At 51.9% G+C, this 21,108-nt stretch overlaps 1 protein-coding gene across 1 annotated transcript in view; it reads left to right on the forward strand.

The window, feature by feature from the left end:
- The window catches only part of ntn4 (netrin 4), a 74,312-nt gene that overhangs the window by 17,632 nt on the left and 35,572 nt on the right, over nucleotides 1-21,108 (forward strand). The window contains exon 3 of the mRNA XM_070897666.1: nucleotides 10,971-11,246. Coding sequence (XP_070753767.1) covers nucleotides 10,971-11,246 — 276 coding nt within the window. The remainder of the gene's footprint in view (nucleotides 1-10,970; nucleotides 11,247-21,108) is intronic.

The raw sequence follows: 21,108 nt of genomic DNA on the forward strand, positions 1-21,108 counted from the left end.
CTCACTCTCCGACCTCTGCCAGTAGTTTGGAACAACACACAGCATCCTTTCCTCTTTTCTCTGTGGCTGCCCTGTGTGTTCTGTGCCCGGACACTGCTTGCCCCCTGGTAACTTGCCCACATTGGCCATTCGCCTCGTGTGACCCCAGATGGAGAAAGCTGGTAGGGGTCACAGATGATGCTGCCCTCACTGAGCCTCCACACCCCCTGCACTTGGTATCTGGGATCGCCGGATAGCGAGCGGGAAATGGAAAGCGGGAAGTGGGAAGAACAAGCCCTTGGCTGATTTATTTCCTGAGAGCTGAGGGTGAATGTGACACATCAATTCATTCGGAATGGAATCTTTTTAATAATCATTCTTGGAATGTGGGCGTCACTGGCAAGGCTGACACTTATTGCCCATCCCGAGTTGCCCTTGAGAAGGTGGTGGTGAGCCACCATCTTGAACCGCTGCAGTCCGTGTGGTGAAGGTGCTCCCACAGTGCTGTTAGGGAGGGAGTTCCAGGATTTTGACCCAGCGACGATGGAGGAACGGCGATATATTTCCAAGTCAGGATGGTGTGTGACTCGGAGAGGAACTTGGAGGTGGTGGTGCTCCCATGCGCCTACTGCCCTTGTCCTTCTAGGTGGGAGACGTCGCGGGTTTGAGAGGTGCTGTCGGAGATGCCTTGGCGAGTTGTGAGTTCAAATCCTAGCATGTAGACGGTACACACTGCAGCCACTATACGTTGGTGGATGTTTAGGCCACTGAATAGGCTGGCGATCAAATGGGCTGCTCTGTCCTGGATGGTGTTGAGCTTCTTGAGTGTTGTTGGACCTTCACCCATCCCGGGAAGCGGAGAGTATTCTATCACACTCCTGACTTGAGCCCTCCTGCTTGTGTGCCTCAGTACCACTCGTGGATTGTCCGCTGTCAGCAGGGGAGTATAACAGCCCATTACATCGGTCTATCTCTTTGACGTACAGGTTGTCTGATCTACTTTGAATTTACTGCCAGTAATTGTTACCTTTAGATAAAGGATGGAGAAATATTCATTGCCTGATTTTCATTTTTACTTCGAACTGTTTCGATATGCTGTGCTGTGAGTTAATGTGCTCTCAGGACAGTGTCGGGTGCAATAAAGCTGTACATCTTGCACTATCTGGGTACCTGAGGGACCTGCGATTGGAGCTTTTATAAATATAAATAAACATTAAGTAGTTGATATGTATTGTGTTCCTAACACAGATGAGGCTGCACACAGGGAGGTTAAAGTAACAGTGACCTCAGTCTTTAATAATACACTCCAGAGTGAGGAACAGGCCTGAGGGACCGGCTTATATACAGTGCTGGGGTGCTGGGATCCCTTGGGACTTCAGGGGATGCGTTCCCTGGTGGCGGAACATGGGAGTGCATGCTTTACAGATATACAACAGTAAAAGTGAAAACTATTTACAAGGTGAGGCGGTCGGGAGACTTTCTTTCCCTGGTGGACCGCCTCGGTACAAATGTCTGTTCTGGTATGTTGGCTGTGCCCTCGCTGGGCTGGCGTGTTGTTGGCCCTGTACGGCTGCTGGGTGAGCCTGGTCTTGCTGGGCTGTTGGGTGTGATGGGTTTGATTTCCTGGTCCGGTGTGGTGTCGTTGATCCTTTGGGTGTGTGTTGTGGGCTCGAAAAAGGTGGTGTCTGCTGTGGGTTGTTCAGGGCAGTCTGTGAACTGCAGCCTCGTTTGGTCCAGGTGCTTTCTGCAAATTTGCCCATTGTCTAGTTTGACTACAAACACCCTACTCCCTTCTTTAGCTATCACCGTGCCCGCGATCCACTTGGGACCATGTCCATAGTTTAGCACATACACAGGGTCATTCAGATCAATTTCTTGTGACACAGTGGCGCGACATTTTGTTGCTGCCGCCTGCTCTCTGCCTGATCATGCAGGTTGGGGTGAGTCTGGTTTTAAGTGTCCTTTTCATGAGTAGCTCAGCCGGGGGCACCCCTGTGAGCGAGTGGGGTCTCGTGCGGTAGCTGAGCAGTACTTGGGACAGGCAGGTTTGGAATGAGCCTTCTGTAACTCGTTTAAGGCTCTGTTTGATGGTTTGTACTGCCCGCTCTGCCTGCCCATTGGAGGCTGGTTTAAACGGGGCCGAGGTGACATGTTTGATCCCATTGCGGGTCATGAATTCTTTAAATTCGGCACTGGTGAAGCATGGCTCATTGTCACTGACCAGTATGTCCGGCAGGCCATGGGTGGCAAACATGGCCCTCAGGCTTTCAATGGTGGTGGTGGCGGTGCTTCCCGACATTATTTCACATTCAATCCATTTTGAAAAACCATCCAACACCACCAGGAACATTTTACCGAGAAACGGGCCCACATAGTCGACATGGATCCTCGACCATGGTCTGGAGGGCCAGGACCACAAACTTAGTGGTGCCTCTCTGGGCGCGTTGCTCAGCTGAGCGCACACATTGCATTGCTGTACACAGGACTCTAAGTCAGAGTCGATACTGGGCCACCACATTTGGGATCTTGCTATCGCTTTCATCATTACTATACCCGGGTGTGTGCTGTGGAGATCCGAGATGAACGTCTCCCTTCCCTTTTTGGGTAGCAGTACGCGGTTACCCCACAATAGACAGTCTGCCTGAATGGACAGTGTCATGTATCTCACATTATTGTATATAACTGTATCTTAACATGCTATACATGACTGTAACTGGATATGACCTGTAACAATAAGCATATCTTACCACCAGGGGTGCACTTGCAGGAGACACTCCATACCTGTCCCACTGTGGCATATAAAGGGAGGTCTCAGGCAAGTGCAGCACTGGAGAGCTGGAATTAAAGGTCCTGAGTGACCTTGACTTCAGCATGTGTCTTGTGTAAGTCACTACATTAGAGTCAGGACGTAACAGACAGCTTGTCCTTTCGCCGCTGGAACAGCTTAATTAGCTCTTGCATTTCAACGGGGATGCTGGTCCAGCTCCCATGCAGTACACAGTTTTTTACTAGGGATAGCAGAGGATCTTGGCTGGTCCAAGTCCTAATCTGGCGGGCCGTGACAGGTGATTTATCATTTTTAAATGCTTCCATGACCATCAACAAGTTTGCAGGCTGCGCCATTTCCACCCCCGTGGTGGGCAATGGTAGTCAACTGAGAGCATCCGCACAGTTCTCGGTGCCTGGCCTGTGGCGGATAGTATAGTTATAAGCTGATAGCGCGAGTGCCCACCTTTGTATGCAGGCTGAGGCATTAGTATTTATCCCCTTGTTTTCAGCGAACAGGAATGTGAGGGGCTTATGATCGGTTTCCAGCTCAAATTTGAGGCCAAACAGGTACTGATTCATTTTCTTTACCCCGAACACACACGCTAATGCCTCTTTCTCAATCATGCTGTATGCCCTCTCGGCCTTAGACAAGCTCCTGGAGGCATAGGTGACAGGTTGCAACTTCCCTGCAACATTAGCTTGTTGTAATACACACCCGACTCTGTGCGACGATGCGTCACATGCTAGCACAAGTCTTTTACACGGGTTATACAATACAAGTGGCTTGTTTGAGCATAAAATGTTTCTGGCTTTCTCAAAAGCAATTACTTGGTTTTTTTCCCCATACCCAGTTCTTACCTTTGCGCAATAACACATGTAGGGGCTCTAAAAGGGTGCTTAACCCCGGTAGGAAGTTACCAAAATAGTTGAGGAGTCCCAGGAATGCAGGTATGACCGCAGCTCCATGATGTTCTGTGGCCTGGTCGCATTCCTGATAGCCTCTGTCTTGGTGTCTGTGGGCCGAATGCCGTCCGCCGCGATCTTTCTCCCCAAAAACTCCACTTCTGTTGTCAAGAAGACGCATTTCGACCTCTTCAGCCGCAGCCCTACGCGATCCAGTTGCTGGAGGACCTCCTCCAGGTTTTGTAGGTGCTTGGCGGTGTCCCGACCCATGACCAATATGTCGTCCTGAAAGACCACAGTGTGCGGTACCGACTTGAGTAGGCTCTCCATGTTTCTCTGGAAGATCGCTGCAGTCAACCGAATTCCAAACGGGCATCTGTTGTAGATGAACAGTCCCTTGTGCGTGTTGATGCAGGTGAGGCCCTTCGAAGACTCTTCCAGCTCCTGCGTCATGTAGGCCGAAGTCAGGTCGAGCTTGGTGAACGTCTTGCCTCCTGCCAGCGTCGCAAATAGGTCGTCTGCCTTAGGTAGCGGGTATTGGTCCTGTAGCGAGAAAGGATTAATAGTTACTTTGTAATCGCCGCAAATCCTGACCGTGCCATCACTTTTGAGGACTAGAACAATCGGGCTGGCCCACGCACTGAATTCCACTGGGGAGTTGATGCCCTCGCGTTGCAGCCTGTCCGGCTCGATTTCCACTCTCTCCCTCATCATGTGAGGTACCGCTCGCGCGTTGTGGTGAATGGGTCGTGCCTCTGGGACCAAGTGGATCCGCACCTTCACCCCGGAAAAATTTCCAATGCCTGGCTCAAAAAGGGAAGGAAATTTGTTAAGAACCTGGGTACATGAGGCCTCATCGACATGTAATAGCGCTTGGATGTCATCCCAGTTCCAGCGGATTTTGCCCAGCCAGCTCCTTCCAAGCAGTGTGGGGCCATCGCCCGGGACAATCCAGAGTGGCAGTTCATGCACCGTGCCCTCGTAGGTGACCTTGACCATGGCGCTGCCCAGGAAAGTGATAAGCTCTTTGGTGTACGTTCTCAGTTTCGTGTGGATGGGGCTCACGGTTGGTCTGAATGCCTTGTTGCACCACAGTCTCTCAAACATCTTTTTACTCATGATGGATTGGCTAGCGCCAGTGTCCAGTTCCATGGCTGCAGGTAAGCCATTCAATTTTCCGTTTATCATTATAGGTGGACATTTCGTCGAAAATGTGTGCACCCCTTATACTTCAGCATCTGCCCCCTCTCTCTGAGGCTCGAAATTGCTTTGATCCACCATGGACCGATCTTCCTCTGTCACGTGGTGGTTAGCAGGTTTTGCAGAGCTTGCAGCTCGTTTGCAAGCTCGTTGGAGGTGCCCCATTGTTCCACAGCTCTTGTAAACATACCCTTTGAAGCGGCATGAATAGGCTGAATGGAAGCCTCCACAACACCAACAAAGTGTGAATTGCCTTGCATTCATCCTTTGTTGTGGACTCTGAGTCATCTGGGTCACCTGAGGCCTGCTAGCAGTTGCAGACTCGTGGGTTCTGCCCTGTACATTTCTGCTCGCAAACACAGTTCCAGTTAATTTATAAACATTGCAAGCACTTGTGTGCTGAGAGATTTGTTTGGTGTTATCACTGGTGGACATAAACGCCTGTGCTATCGCAATGGCCTTACTGAGGGTCGGTGTCTCTACAGTCAAAAGTTTTTGTAGCATGGTCTCGTGGCCAGTGCCCAGTACAAAAAAGTCTCTGAGCATTTGCTCCAGGTAGCCATCAAACTCACATTGTCCTGCAAGTCACCTTAGCTCGGCGACGTAGCTCGCCACTTCCTGACCTTCAGATTGCTGGCACGTGTAGAACCGATACCTCGTTTACACTGCGACATCAGCTCGACAGTCAGCGTGAGGCCGTCTGCATTTTAGCACACAGCAGCTGTGAACGCTTGGACGCAATTTGCCTGACTTCTTGCTGAGAATACATTGAACCTCTCTCTGAATCCTCAGTCTGGTGATTAAAACTTGCATTTGTAATTCTCTTCCTTATCTTCAAACCTCTCCACAGCCTCGCCCCTCCCTATCTTTGCAAACTTCTCCAGCCCGACGATTCTGTTCCTCCAACTCTGGCCTCTTGTGCCGCACCCACTCTCTTCACCCCACCATTGGCAGTCGTGCCTCCAGCTGTCTGGGACCTCAACTCTGGAATTCCCTCCCTCAACCTCAACACCTCTCTCCTCCTTTAAGACGCGCCCTAAAAGCGACCTGTTTGACTAAACTTTTGGCTACCTGTACTAATATCTTCTTTGGCTCCGTGTCAGACTTGTCTGATTACGCCCCGTGTCATTTTCTTGCGTTACAGGCACTATATAAATGCAAGTTGTTATAAAACGCCATTAATGTAGAATTCATCCCACGGAGCTTTGGAGCAGAAACAGATGGCAGGCAGGCAGTGCCAGGTGACCTTGTTCTGAGCGATGGTTCTGAGGAGAGTTTTAAAGGCAGGAAGGGAGTTTTTTTTTATTCATTCACGGGATGTGGGCGTCGTTGGCAAGGCCGGCATTTACTGCCTATCTTTACTTGCCCTGGCGAAGGTGGTGGTGAGCCGCCTTCTTGAACTGCTGCAGTCCGTGTGGTGAAGGTGCTCCCACAATGCTGTTAGGGAGGGAGTTCCAGGATTGTGACCCAGCGACGATGAAGGAACGACGATATATTTCCAAGTCAGGATGGTGTGTGACTTGGAGGGGAATGTGGAGGTGATGGTGTTCCTATGTGGCTGCTGCCCTTGTCCTTCTAGGTGGTGGAGGTCGCAGGTCTGGGAGGTGCTGCCGAAGAAGCCTTGGCGAGTTGCTGCAGTGCATCTTGTAGATGGTGGTGGAGGGAGTGAATGTTTAAGGTGATGGATGGGGTGCTGATCAAGTGGGCTGCTTTGTCCTGGATGGTGTTGAGCTTCTCGAGTGTTGTTGGAGCTGCACTCATCCAGGCAAGTGGAGAGTGTTCCATCACACTCCTGACTTGTGTCTTGTAGATGGTGGGAAGGCTTTGGGGAGTCAGGAGGTGAGACACTCGTCACAGAATACCCAGCCTCTGACCTGCTCTTGTTGCCACAGTATTTATGTGGCTGGTCCAGTTAAGTTTCTGGCCAATGGTGACCCCCAGGATGTTGATGATGGGGGATTCAGTGATGGTAATGCTGTTGAATGTCAAGGGGAGGTGGTTAGACTCTCGCTTGTTGGAGTTATCTGAGGAGTTATGAATGGAACTTGTCATGTATGTAAGCACAATGTAACACCACTGTATTACTATATACTCTCAACCTAGATGCACACCTTGACCACAAGAGGTGAACTTGTGGGAGACACTCCTTACCTGATCACACAGGTATAAAAAGGGAGGTCCCACGCAGGGTCATCGTCTTTGGAGTCCTGTGAATAAAGAGTTAAGGTCACAGAGTGACCTTGTCCCCAGAATGGCCTCGTGCGGTTTCATACTGTAGAGTAAGGACTTTACAGAGCTGAACACCATGCAATCATCAGCGAACATCCCCACTTCTGACCTTATGATGGAGGGAAGGTCATTGATGAAGCAGCTGAAGATGGTTGGGCGTTGGACACTGCCCTGAGGAACTCCTGCAGCGATGTCCTGGGGCTGTGATGATTGACCTCCAATCACCACAACCATCTTCCATTGTGCTAGGTATGAATCCAGCCAGTGGAGAGTTTGCCCTGATTCCCATTGACTTCAGTTTTACTAGGGCTCCTTGATACCACACTCAGTCAAAAGCTGCCTTGATGTCAAAGGCAGTCACTCTCACTTCATCTCTGGAATTCAGCTCTTTTGTCCATGTTTGGACCAAGGATGTAATGAGATCTGGAGCCGAGTGGTTCTGTCGGAATCCAAACTGGGCATCGGTGAGCAGGTTATTGGTGAGTAAGTGTCGCTTGATAGCACTGTCGATGACACTTTCCATCACTTTGCTGATGATTGAGAGTAGACTGATGGGGCGGTAATTGGCCGGCTTGGATTTGTTCTGCTTTTTGTGGACAGGACATACCTGGGCAGTTTTCCACATTGTCGGGTAGATGCCAGTGTTGTAGCTGTACTGGAACAGCTTGGCCAGAGCTGCGGCTAGTTCTGGAGCACAAGTCTTCAGCATGACAGCCAGGATGTTGTCAGGATCCATAGCCTTTGCTGTCTCCAGTACGCTCAGCCGTTTCTTGATATCACGTGGAGTGAACCGAATTGGCTGAAGACTGGCTTCTGTGATGGTGGGGACCTCAGGAGGAGGCCGATATGGATCATCCACTCAGCACTTCAGGCTGAAGATGGTTGTAAACACTTCAGCCTTGTCTTTTGCACTCATGTGCTGGGCTCATTGAGGATGGGAATATTCATGGAGCCTCCTCCTCCCGTTAGTTGTGTAATGGTCCACCACCATTCATGACTGGATGTGGCAGGACTGCAGAGCTTTGATCTGATCGGTAACAAGACAAAGGACACTCGGGTTGGGAACTCCAGTGTGTAGTGTCAAGGCAGCTGAAGACAATGCCACTGAAGGTGGCCTCATCACCAAGAGCATGCAGAAGACAAGCACAGGCAGCGGAAGCAACGTGCGGCAAACCAGTCCCACCCTCCCTTACCCTCAACCACTGTCTGTCCCACCTGTGGCAGGGACTGTGGCTCTCGTATTGGACTGTTCAGCCACCTAAGCACTCATTCTAAGAGTGGAAGTTAGTTCGACTCCAAGGAACTGCCTATGATGATGCTGAAGGTGGAGCAGGGTTGGGGGATGTGGAATATTCAGGAGCCCAGATTCAGAGGGCAGAAGGATGTGTAAAAGGAGATTTCAGAGATAGGGTTGGTGTGAGACGGACAGGGATATATAAATCAGCATTGGGGGACAGGGAACAACTGAGAGTCAACGAGGACGGGATGGAAGGAGAGTGGGACAGCGTGTAGGCAGCGGGGTTTGATCGTGAAGGGTGGGTCTGGAGGCCAGTGAGGATGGCGCTGGAGAAGTTGGATTGATAGGTAACCAATGCAGCCATGGGGGTGAGGCAAGGGTGGAGGTGGGGGAAGGCATGGATGGGGGTCGGGGTGGGGACGGTCGGGGTGGAGGGAGGCAAGGGTGGGGGAAGGGTGGGGATGGAGGGTTCAAGGGTCGGGGTGGGGAGAGGCAAGGGGTGGGGCAGGAGAGATGCCGCAGAAGGATAAACGTGTGCCCTTGGACAGGATGTGGGTTCGAAGCTAGAACAAGAGATTGAGGTTACAGTGGGCACGGTCGGGTCGTGGTTAAGTTACCGGGCTAGTGATCCAGAGGAGGTGAGTTCAGATCCCACCACGAGAGGCTCCAGGGGGGTTTGTTTGCGAATTCTCTCAGTGGGCGGCAGTAAATAGGACAGACAGGGAAGGGCAGGAAGGAGGGGAGGGGATGGGGGGAAAGGGGAAGGGCTGTGAGGGAACGGGAGGGGAGGAGAGAGGACGAGAGAGGAGGGCATGGGGAGAAGAGGGGAGGAAATAGGGAGGAGAGGGCAGTAGACACGAGGGGAGGAGAGGGGAGAGTAGAAAATAATAAATACTTTACAAAAGCAAAGCACAGTGTCAGCTTGGCTTCTGGTAGCACTCGCCCCTCTGAGTTAGACATTCGTGGGTTTCAGCATCTGATCCAGGCCGACACTGGGGGAGTGTCGCACTGCACTGGGGCAGTGTCGCGCTGCACTGAGGGAGTGTCGCACTGCACTGGGGGAGCGCCGCACTTGGGGGAGCATCGCCCCGTACTGGGGGAGTGTCGCACTCGGGGAATGTCGCCCCGTACTGGGGGAGCGTCGCACTGGGGGAGCGCCGCACTTGGGGGTGCGTCGCCCCGTACTGGGGGAGCGTCGCACTCGGGGAGCCCCGTACTGGGGGAGTGTTGCACTGGGGGAGTGTTGCACTGGGGGCATGTCGCCCTGTACTGGAGGATGTCTCACTGGGGGATTACGGCAACCTCTGCCAGTATATCTGCCACTTTTCAGCTGGTTATATGAGTAATTGAGAAAGCCATTCACTAAGTATCGCCACACTTTAACTGATTTCCTCTGGAAAGGAGCCTCACCTTCATTCAGTGACTCCCCTCAACCACCCATTCCCACCCCCCCCCCCGGAAACGGGTCGCACAGTCTATTTTTCTTGTGTTTGGCCGTGGCCCATCTTGCGAAATTCAGCTCTTTGGCGTTTATTTTCGAGCGGGGCGGAAGTGGTGCCATGTGCGCCGCTGTCAATCATCGGCGCCGGGCTGGTGACCTCATCGCGCTGGCGTGTCACCACGTCTCACCCTCAGTTAAAGGGAAGGGCCGCTGTGAGCTCTGCAGATATTTAAGTTCGATCCACTGGGCCACCAGGGAGGGTTTCGGCCGGGCCAACCGAACCCAAGGGGCATAATTGTTAGGCTGGGAATCGGCCAACAATAAATAAGATGGCGGCCTTGGCAGTGCGCGCTCCCGTTGAATGGAGGCCGCACCGCCATTTTACACACACTGCAAACACAGTGCACCGACAGGAAAAACTGTGGGGGGCACCGCGCAGCGGCTGGAAGATTTTCTCCGGTGAATTTTGCTCCCAAGGCAGGACATTAGCGGTGAGCGCTTTGATGACGCACTAAGGAGGGTTCGGCAGCAGTGGGGCGGGAGTGGGGACCACCGGAAAACCAGCGGGGAGAATTTCGTGAGCGGCAGCCATTCGACGCCGCCACGTGACCCAGCGGTAACAGGCTTTATCGGGTGGCTGAATTTCGGCCTCCTTGTGTTCAAATCCCTCCATGGCCTCGCCCCTCCCTCTCTCTGTAATCTACTTCAGCCCCACAACCCCCCGAGATCTCCGCGTTACACCAACTCTGTGCCTCCCCACTTCTGTCTCCCGGCCATCGGTGGCCGTGCTTTCAACCGCCTGGGCCCCAAGCTCTGTAACTCCCTCCCTCAACCTCTCCGCCTCTCGACCTCTCTTTCCTCCTTTAAGACGCTCCTTAAAACCGTCCCCTTTGACTAAGCTTTTGGTCACCTGTGCTAATATCTCCTCTTGTGGCCTGGTGTCAAACGTTGTCTGGTTACACTCCAAAGAACCTTGGGCTATTGTCCTATCTTAAAGGTGCTATATAAATGCAAGTCATTGTTGAATTCAGTGTTTGGGAAATGTGGGCGTTCTCCTGGTCCCAGACTGTTCAAACTATCTGTTACTGTCTGTAATGCTTCTGTTTAATTCTAAGCCCATTACCCAATAATCTGACCTTTGACCGACGGGCTGGAGAGTGTGTGTATTCTGATTTCAGTCCCCGTGGTCTGACCTTTCTCCTCTTTACCCAGGTGATATTCCGAGCCCTGGCCCGGCCGCATTCTGTGGACGACCCGTACAGCGTTCAAGCTCAGGACCTGTTGAAAGTCACCAACCTCCGCGTGCGCCTGCTGAAACGCCAGGCCTGCCCCTGCCCGGGCCGAGGGGCCGGCCTCAAACCCCAGCGATTCGCGCACTACGCAGTCAGCGACCTCATCGCCATGGGCAGCTGCTTCTGTAACGGCCACGCCGAGCGGTGCCAGCCGGCCGAAGGCTTCAGGCCCGTGAGGGGCGGGGCTCCCGCCGCAGTACGTATGGTCATTCACCCCCGGGTCTGTGCACCGCGGGGAGGGGGATCACTGACACACCGGGGGAAGGGGAGGGGGATCACTGTCGCACCGGGGGAGGGGGATCACTGTCGTACCGGGGGAGGGGGATCACTGTCACACCGGGGGAGGGGGATCACTGTCGCACCGGGGGAGGGGGATCACTGTTGCACCGGGGAAGAGGGTGGGGGATCACTGTCGCACCAGGGGAGGGGGATCACTGTCGCACCGGGGGAGGGGGAGGGAGATCACTGTTGCATCGGGGGAGGGGGATCACTGTCGCACCGGGGGAGGGGGAGGGAGATCACTGTCGCATCAGGGGAGGGGGAGGGGGATCACTGTCACACCGGGGGAGGGGGATCACTGTCGCACCGGGGGAGGGGGAGGGGGATCACTGTCGCACCGGGTTCTCTGCACTCCGGGGGTTTAGGTGGCAGGCGATTGAGAGGGCTGTGTTTGGCGAGGTGACCAGGGTCAGGGACCTGCTCGATGGCGGAGGAGCGGGCTGGATGGCGCCAGGCGTGCTAAAACAGCGATGGGCCCTGACTCCGTTAGGTGTGTCGAGGAGGCTCAAGCACGAACTGACCCCCGTCCGGACGGAATTCCTCTTCGGCGCCAAACCCCGGAACCTCCCTCGGGAGCCGGCGCCTCACAATTTGAGCCGCCTCGGGGAAATCCCCTCCATGCCTTTCAGTTCTGCGCGGAGAGGTTTCCTGTACGGGCTGCTCCTGCACACTCTCAACCTTGCCATCCTCGTCTGCCGTCCGGACACGCCATGGCGCAACATCTTACCGTCCAGAGGAGGCGGGGGTCCCCGATGGAGTGCACGCTACACGGGAGTCCTCCCACTATTTATTGGGGACTTGGCCTGGAGGGTGGTGCACGGAGTAGTCCCGTGCAATCGGTTTTTAAGTCAGTTCACGGGCTCCCAGGCCGCCTGTAAAGTCCGTATTCCATGAGTATGTAGAGTATAGAAACATAGAAACATAGAAAATAGGTGCAGGAGCAGGCCATTCGGCCCTTCTAGCCTGCACCGCCATTCAATGCGTTCATGGCTGAACATTCAACTTCAGTACCCCATTCCTGCTTTCTCGCCATACCCCTTGATCCCCCTAGTAGTAAGGACCTCATCTAACTCCTTTTTGAATATATTTAGTGAATTGGCCTCAACAACTTTCTGTGGTAGAGAATTCCACAGGTTCACCACTCTCTGGGTGAAGAAGTTCCTCCGCATCTCGGTTCTAAATGGCTTACCCCTTATCCTTAGACTGTGACCTCTGGTTCTGGACTTCCCTAACATTGGGAACATTCTTCCTGCATCTAACCTGTCTAACCCCGTCAGAATTTTAAATGTTTCTATGAGGTCCCCTCTCATTCTTCTGAACTCCAGTGAATACAAGCCCAGTTGATCCAGTCTTTCTTGATAGGTCAGTCCCGCCATCCCGGGAATCAGTCTGGTGAACCTTCGCTGCACTCCCTCAATAGCAAGAATGTCCTTCCTCAGGTTAGGAGACCAAAACTGTACACAATACTCCAGGTGTGGCCTCACCAATGCCCTGTACAACTGTAGCAACACCTCCCTGCCCCTGTACTCAAATCCCCTTGCTATGAAGGCCAACATGCCATTTGCTTTCTTAACCGCCTGCTGCACCTGCATGCCAACCTTCAATGACTGATGTACCATGACACCCAGGTCTCTTTGCACCTCCCCTTTTCCTAATCTGTCACCATTCAGATAATAGTCTGTCTCTCTGTTTTTACCACCAAAGTGGATAACCTCACATTTATCCACATTATACTTCATCTGCCATGCATTTGCCCACTCACCTAACCTATCCAAGTCGCTCTGCAGCCTCACAGCATCCTCCTCGCAGCTCACACTGCCACCCAACTTAGTGTCATCCGCAAATTTGGAGATACTACATTTAATCCCCTCATCTAAATCATTAATGTACAGTGTAAACAGCTGGGGCCCCAGCACAGAACCTTGCGGTACCCCACTAGTCACTGCCTGCCATTCTGAAAAGTACCCATTTACTCCTACTCTTTGCTTCCTGTCTGACAACCAGTTCTCAATCCATGTCAGTACACTACCCCCAATCCCATGTGCTCTAACTTTGCACATCAATCTCTTGTGTGGGACCTTGTCGAACGCCTTCTGAAAGTCCAAATATACCACATCAACTGGTTCTCCCTTATCCACTCTACTGGAAACATCCTCAAAAAATTCCAGAAGATTTGTCAAGCATGATTTCCCTTTCACAAATCCATGCTGACTTGGACCTATCATGTCACCTCTTTCCAAATGCACTGCTATGACATCCTTAATAATTGATTCCATCATTTTACCCACTACCGATGTCAGGCTGACCGGTCTATAATTCCCTGTTTTCTCTCTCCCTCCTTTTTTAAAAAGTGGGGTTACATTGGCTACCCTCCACTCCATAGGAACTGATCCAGAGTCAATGGAATGTTGGAAAATGACTGTCAACGCATCCACTATTTCCAAGGCCACCTCCTTAAGTACTCTGGGATGCAGTCCATCAGGCCCTGGGGATTTATCGGCCTTCAATCCCATCAATTTCCCCAACACAATTTCCCGGCTAATAAGGATTTCCCTCAGTTCCTCCTCCTTACTAGACCCCCCGACCCCTTTTATAACCGGAAGGTTGTTCGTGTCCTCCTTCGTGAATACCGAACCAAAGTACTTGTTCAATTGGTCCGCCGTTTCTTTGTTCCCCGTTATGACTTCTCCTGATTCTGACTGCAGGGGACCTACGTTTGTCTTTACTAATCTTTTTCTCTTTACATATCTATAGAAACTTTTGCAATCCGTCTTAATGTTCCCTGCAAGCTTCTTCTCATACTCCATTTTCCCTGCCCTAATCAAACCCTTTGTCCTCCTCTGCTGAGTTCTAAATTTCTCCCAGTCCCCAGGTTCGCTGCTATTTCTGGCCAATTTGTATGCCACTTCCTTGGCTTTAATACTATCCCTGATTTCCCTTGATAGCCACGGTTGAGCCACCTTCCCTTTTTTATTTTTATGCCAGACAGGAATGTACAATTGTTGTAGTTCATCCATGCGGTCTCTAAATGTCTGCCATTGCCCATCCACAGTCAACCCCTTAAGTATCATTCGCCAATCCATCCCAGCCAATTCACGCCTCATACCTTCAAAGTTAGCCTTCTTTAAGTTCTGGACCATGGTCTCTGAATTAACTGTTTCATTCTCCATCCCAATGCAGAATTCCACCATATTATGGTCACTCTTCCCCAAGGGGCCTCGCACAACGAGATTGCTAATTAATCCTCTCTCATTACACAACACCCAGTCTAGTTGGTTCCTCGACATATTGGTCTAAAAAACCATCCCTTATGCACTCCAGAAAATCCTCCTCCACCGTATTGCTTCCAGTTTGGTTAGCCCAATCTATGTGAGGTTGCAACCCCTATTCCAATATTTGAAGGGGCTGCTCCTCAATTTCTGGTTGCACTTCAGTCCCACACTCCTGATCTTTGGGCACCCTGTGCGGAGGGGAGCGGGTAGGTCCGAGGGCCTCCTCGTAGGACTGCTCCTGGGCATGGCCAAGGGTGCCATCAGCCGGTCCAGGCAGCGGGCGGTCGAGGGGGTCGTTCAGCCTGACTGCCTGCCTCTCTTCCGCACGTACATCCGCGCCAGGGTATCCCTGGAGATGGAGCACGCAGTGTCCACCGGTACGCTCGCGGCCTTCCGCGAGAGGTGAGCACCGGAAGGACTGGAGTGCATCGTAATCCCCGGCAAACAAATTTTAATTTGATCCATTATTGTAAAAAGTTTAATTTGTTGGTTTTTCTGCCCTTTTAATAAGAGTGCACTTGATTTATAGGTTCAACGAAATAGTTATCGACTCCAGGGGTGGGTGTGATGGGGAAGGTGATGTCACTAGCTATTTCTAACGTGATTATCCTCCCACCCACAGCCTCTCAATAGACGCCTTTATTTATCCTGTTGCTGCATGTTTAACAAAATAATTTGCATTTTATATAAAGCGTTTCATATCCTTGTGGCTTCCCAAAGTACTTTACAGCCAATGGGTTACTGTTACACAGAATGACATAGTATTTACAGCCCATCGGGTCCGTGCCGGGGTTTATGCTCCACACCAGCCCCCTCCCACCCCTCTCCATCTCACCCCATCCCCATATCCCTCTATTCCCTTCTCCCTCGTGTGTTTATCCAGCTTCCCCTTAAATGCATCGATACTATTCACCTCAACCTCTCCCTGTGGCAGTGATCCACATTCTCACCGCTCTCTGGTTAAAGAGGTTTCTCCTGAATTCCCCATTGGGTTTATTGGTGACGGTCTGATATTTATGACCCCCCTCATTCCAGTCTCGCCCACAAGTGGAAATATCTTCTCTACTGTTACAAACCCTTTCATAATTTTGATGACCTCTATCAGGCCACCTGACAATTGTACCTTCTCCGTTCTGGAATCAACCTTATAAACTCAGTGTTGTAATATCGGCACACAGAGCAGCTAATTTGCTCGCAGCGAGGTCCCAGAGACAGGGCAATAAATGAGCTGTTGATCAGTTTGGTGATATTTGATGTAGGGAATACCTTGCTCATCTTTGGATAGTGTCACGGGATCTTTATCAGCCTCAGAGTAATAGCTCCTGTGAAAGACGGCCCCTCCGACAGTGCGGCGCTCCCTCAGTACTGCCCCTCCGACAGTGCGGCGCTCCCTCAGTACTGCCCCTCCGACAGTGCGGCGCTCCCTCAGTGCTGCCCCTCCGACAGTGCGGCGCTCCCTCAGTACTGCCCCTCCGACAGTGCGGCGCTCCCTCAGTGCTGCCCCTCCGACAGTGCGGCGCTCCCTCAGTACTGCCCCTCCGACAGTGCGGCGCTCCCTCAGTACTGCCCCTCCGACAGTGCGGCGCTCCCTCAGTACTGCCCCTCCGACAGTGCGGCACTCCCTTAGTATTACCCCTCCGACATAAGAACATAAGAACAAAAGAACATAAGAATTAGGAACAGGAGTAGGCCATCTAGCCCCTCGAGCCTGCTCCTCCATTCAACAAGATCATGGCTGATCTGGCCGTGGACTCAACTCCACTTACCCGCCCGCTCCCCGTAACCCTTAATTCCATTATTGGTTAAAAATCTATCTATCTGTGACTTGAATACATTCAATGAGCTAGCCTCAACTGCTTCCTTGGGCAGAGAATTCCACAGATTCACAACCCTCTGGGAGAAGAAATTCCTTCTCACCTCGGTTTTAAATTGGCTCCCCCGTATTTTGAGGCTGTGCCCCCTAGTTCTAGTCTCCCCAACCAGTGGAAACAACCTCTCTGCCTCTATCTCTTTCATTATTTTAAATGTTTCTATAAGATCACCCCTCATCCTTCTGAACTCCAACGAGTAAAGACCCAGTCTACTCAATCTATCATCATAAGGTAACCCCCTCATCTCCGGAATCAGCCTAGTGAATCGTCTCTGTACCCCCTCCAAAGCCAGTATATACTTCCTTAAGTAAGGTGACCAAAACTGCACGCAGTACTCCAGGTGCGGCCTCACCAATACCCTGTACAGTTGCAGCAGGACCTCCCTGCTTTTGTTCTCCATCCCTCTCGCAATGAAGGCCAACATTCCATTCGCCTTCCTGATTACCTGCTGCACCTGCAAACTAACTTTTTGGGATTCATGCACAAGGACCCCCAGGTCCCTCTGCACCTCAACCTTGGCCACCTTATACACATTGGTCTTTAATTTGATACTCTCCTTTATTTTCTTGGTTATCCACAGCTGGTTATCCCTTCTCTTACCGCCCTTCTTTTTCACTGGAATATATTTTTGTTGTGCACTATGAAAGAGCTCCTTACAAGTCCTCCACTGTTCCTCAATTGTGCCACCGTTTAGTCTGTGTTTCCAGTCTACTTTAGCCAACTCTGCCCTCAACCCACTGTAGTCCCCATTGTTTAAGCATAGTACGCTCGTTTCTGACACAACTTCCTCACCCTCAATCTGTATTACAAATTCAACCATACTGTGATCACTCATTCCGAGAGGATCTTTTACCAGGAGATTGTTTATTTTTCCTGTCTCATTACACAGGACCAGATCTAAGATAGCTTGCTCCCTTGTAGGTTCTGTAACATACTGTTCTAAGAAACAATCCCGTTTGCATTCTATGAATTCCTCCTCCAGGCTACCCCATGCGATTTGATTTGACCAATCGATATGCAGGTTAAAATCCCCCATGACTACTGCCGTTCCTTTTTCACATGCCTCCATTATTCCCTTGATTATTGCCCGCCCCACCGTGAAGTTATTATTTGGGGGCCTATAAACCAGGCCCACCAGTGACTATTTCCCCTTACTATCTCTAATCTCCACCCACAATGATTCAACATTTTGTTCATTCGAGCCAATATCGTCTCTCACAACTGCCCTGATATCATCCTTTATTAACAGAGCTACCCCACCTCCTTTCCCTTCTTGTCTATCTTTCCGAATCGTCAGATACCCCTGTATGTTTAATTCCCAGTCTTGGCCACCCTGCAACCACGTTTCTGTAATGGCCACCAAATCATACCCATTTGCAATGATTTGTGCCGTCAACTCATTTACTTTATTTCGAATGCTGCGTGCGTTTAGGTAGAGTGTTTTAATCCTAGTTTTTAAACCATGATTTTTAGTTTTGACTCCTCCTGCAGCCCCTTTACATTCAGTGGCCCTTTTTGTTTTTTGCCTTGGGTTTCTCTGCCCTCCACTTTTACTCATCTCCTTTCTGCCTTTTGCTTTTGTCTCCTTTTTGTTTCCCTCTGTCTCCCTGCATTGGTTCCCATCCCCCTGCCATATTAGTTTAACTCCTCCCCAACAGCACTAGCAAACACTCCCCCTAGGACATTGGTTCCGGTCCCGCCCAGGTGCAGACTGTCCGGTTTGTACTGGTCCCATCTCCCCCAGAACAGGTTCCAATGCCCCAGGAATTTGAATCCCTCCCTGCTGCACCACTGCTCAAGCCACGTATTCATCTGAGCTATCCTGCGATTCCTACTCTGACTAGCACTCCCTCAGTACTGTCCCTCCGACAGTGCGGCGCTCCCTCAGTACTGCCCCTCCGACAGTGCGGCACTCCCTCAGTACTGCCCCTCCGACAGTGCGGCGTTCCCTCAGTACTGCCCCTCCGACAGTGCAGCGCTCCCTCAGTACTGCCCCTCCGACAGTGCAGTGCTCCCTCAGTACTGCCCCTCCGACAGTGCAGCGCTCCCTCAGTACTGCCCCTCTGACAGTGCAGCACTCCCTCAGTACTGCCCCTCCGACAGTGCGGTGCTCCCTCAGTACTGCCCCTCCGACAGTGCAGCACTCCCTCAGTACTGCCTCTCCGACAGTGCGGCTCTCCCTTAGTACTGCCCCTCCGACAGTGCAGCACTCCCTCAGTACTGCCTCTCCGACAGTGCAGCGCTCCCTCAGTACTGTACTGGGAGTGTGGGCCTGGATTCCAGTGAATATTGTACTCCCACACACGGTCGCTCTATGTACATGTAAATATCGCACTGAGAAAACCCAGGCTTATTTCACTGAAAGATATTGCCCCAAGGTGCTCAGTAACAAATCTCAGCTTGCAGAAAATATTAATTCAAGTCTCACCTTTCAGTCGTTGTGTTTTGGTTCATTTGTCAATTGATCCTGTTTGGAAAATCCTGCCCTCCTCACCCCCACCCCCACCTTATCGCCATTCCACCCATCCTACCCCCCCCCCCACCCAACCCTGTCCCTGACCTGTTCCCCGTCCCTCACCCCACCGCCCCCCCCCCCCCCCATTCCCATCCCTACACACACCCAATCTCACCCCCACCCCCTCCTCACCCCAAGTGATATGGGGATCGGGCGGGAAAGTGGAGTTGAAGTCAAAGATCAGCCATGATCATATTGAATGGTGGAGCAGGCTAGAGGAGCCGAATGGCCAACTCCTGCTCCTATTTATTATGTTCTTATTTTAAACACTGCATGTGGAAATGGTCATGTCCCCTTATGTGACAGCACAAGCTGATCCAGGACTCAGATCCTCGCTGTGAGGGTCCACGCGGGGAGGGGTAGGGTCCCGGCGCGGGGGGTGGGTTAGGGTCCCGGCGGAGGGGGGGAGCAGTGAGGGTCCCGGTGGGGGGAGGGGGAGGGTCCTGGTGCCGGGGTGTGAGGGTCCCGACGGGGGCAGGGGGAGGGTGCCAGCGCGGGGGGAGGGGGAGGGTCCCAGCGCGGGGGGTGGGGGGAGGGGTGGGTGAGGGTCCCGGCGGAGGGTTCCGGCGGTGTGGGGGCAGGTCCAGGCGGGGTGGAGGAGGGGGAGGGTCCACACGGGGAGGGGGAGGGGGAAGGGGAAGGTCCCGGCGTGGAGGGAGAACGGGAGGACCCAGGCAGTGAGGGCAACAGCTTGGTCTAGAGCACGTTTTGTTGGCGAACACGCCCCTTGTTCCTGCCAGAGTCTTGGCACGAGTTGGCCCTGCCACAACGGCGAGTGACTCCGTCGTTCTGCGAGGGAACACCACCGAGGGCCAGCATTTGTTTGCGACTTTAAGTGGTGCGTCATTGATCCTAACCACAGTGGGTGTGACTGGGTGACCAGGTCCTTCAGTGGCTGGAAACGCTTTGGAACGTCCTGAGGTCTGGTCAACGAAGTACTTTTGAAGTGTAGTCACTGTTGTAATGTGGGAAACGCGGCAGCCAATTTGCGCACAGCAAGCTCCCACAAACAGCAATGTGATAATGACCAGATAATCTGTTTTAGTGATGTTAGTTGAGGGATATTGTCCGGGTCACTGGGAGAACTCCCCTGCCCTTCGAGTGGTGCAGGAGGTACAGGTCTCTGTATAAGTGGGCCTATTGTGACCGTTGAGCAGTATTCCACACCGACACTGAGTAACTGCATAAAGAATAAATCATGGTCATATGGGAAGTTGGGAGACAGCAGTAAGCATATATTATCTCCTTTTAATAGCATTTAGAATTATTTGGATACACTTTCCCTGTATGCTTTAAGATATTTAATTGGCTTATAGGGATTAGGCTGACTTCTCTATTATGTAAGGGATGAGATTTGTTTGCATTTCGATGGTTTAGAAGTGCCTTGTTGAACAAACGTCGCGCTCATCAAACCATTCTCTGATTCCATTGTTTAAGTGCTGCTTCAGAGAGGCCGGGAGCTGTTTGCAATGATTACAATTATATTTGGGAAGTGCAGAGGAAAATAATAATGACACCATGAAACGGAGGGATTAACGTTATACCTCCAGTCATTAGCCGAGCTGTAATTGTATCTGACTGAAGTGGAAACGTGCAGTCACAGCAATGGTTCATAACGTGGCAGTGATGGGTGAGTGGCACATGTCCGGCTCTCTGCTGAACCGCCCCTCCCCCACTGCTCGGGTCCGCGTCTGGGCCTTGCACTTAACGGGAGGTCACGGGAGGTCGTGAGCATCGGTTCCCAGAAGCAGAAAAATCGAAGGGAAATCAACCCGGGCAGCATTCACCCACCACGTTCCCCTCCACCCCCACCCCGAAACAGTTGGTTGCTTAGCAACATCAGTCTAAGAGCAGATTACAGGAAAGATCTTTCATCGCTCATGAATGAAAGAGTGCATTGTGCCTGGAAATATTGGGAATGTTGGGAATGAGTTGGTGTCTCGAGAAGCACGGAGCTTGTCACTGGGACACTGAACAAACCTAATATTCAGCGATCGAGAGCTCGTGACCCCACTGAGAGTCAGCACTGAATACAAGAAGGATTACATTAGAGGTCGGCCAGAGCAGCAACAATTCACACCCATATCAACTGGCTCCTTTCCCTCAGGCTCACTGCTGCTG

Source organism: Pristiophorus japonicus, chromosome 13 (genome assembly GCF_044704955.1).
Source record: "Pristiophorus japonicus isolate sPriJap1 chromosome 13, sPriJap1.hap1, whole genome shotgun sequence".
NCBI lineage: Eukaryota > Metazoa > Chordata > Chondrichthyes > Pristiophoridae > Pristiophorus > Pristiophorus japonicus.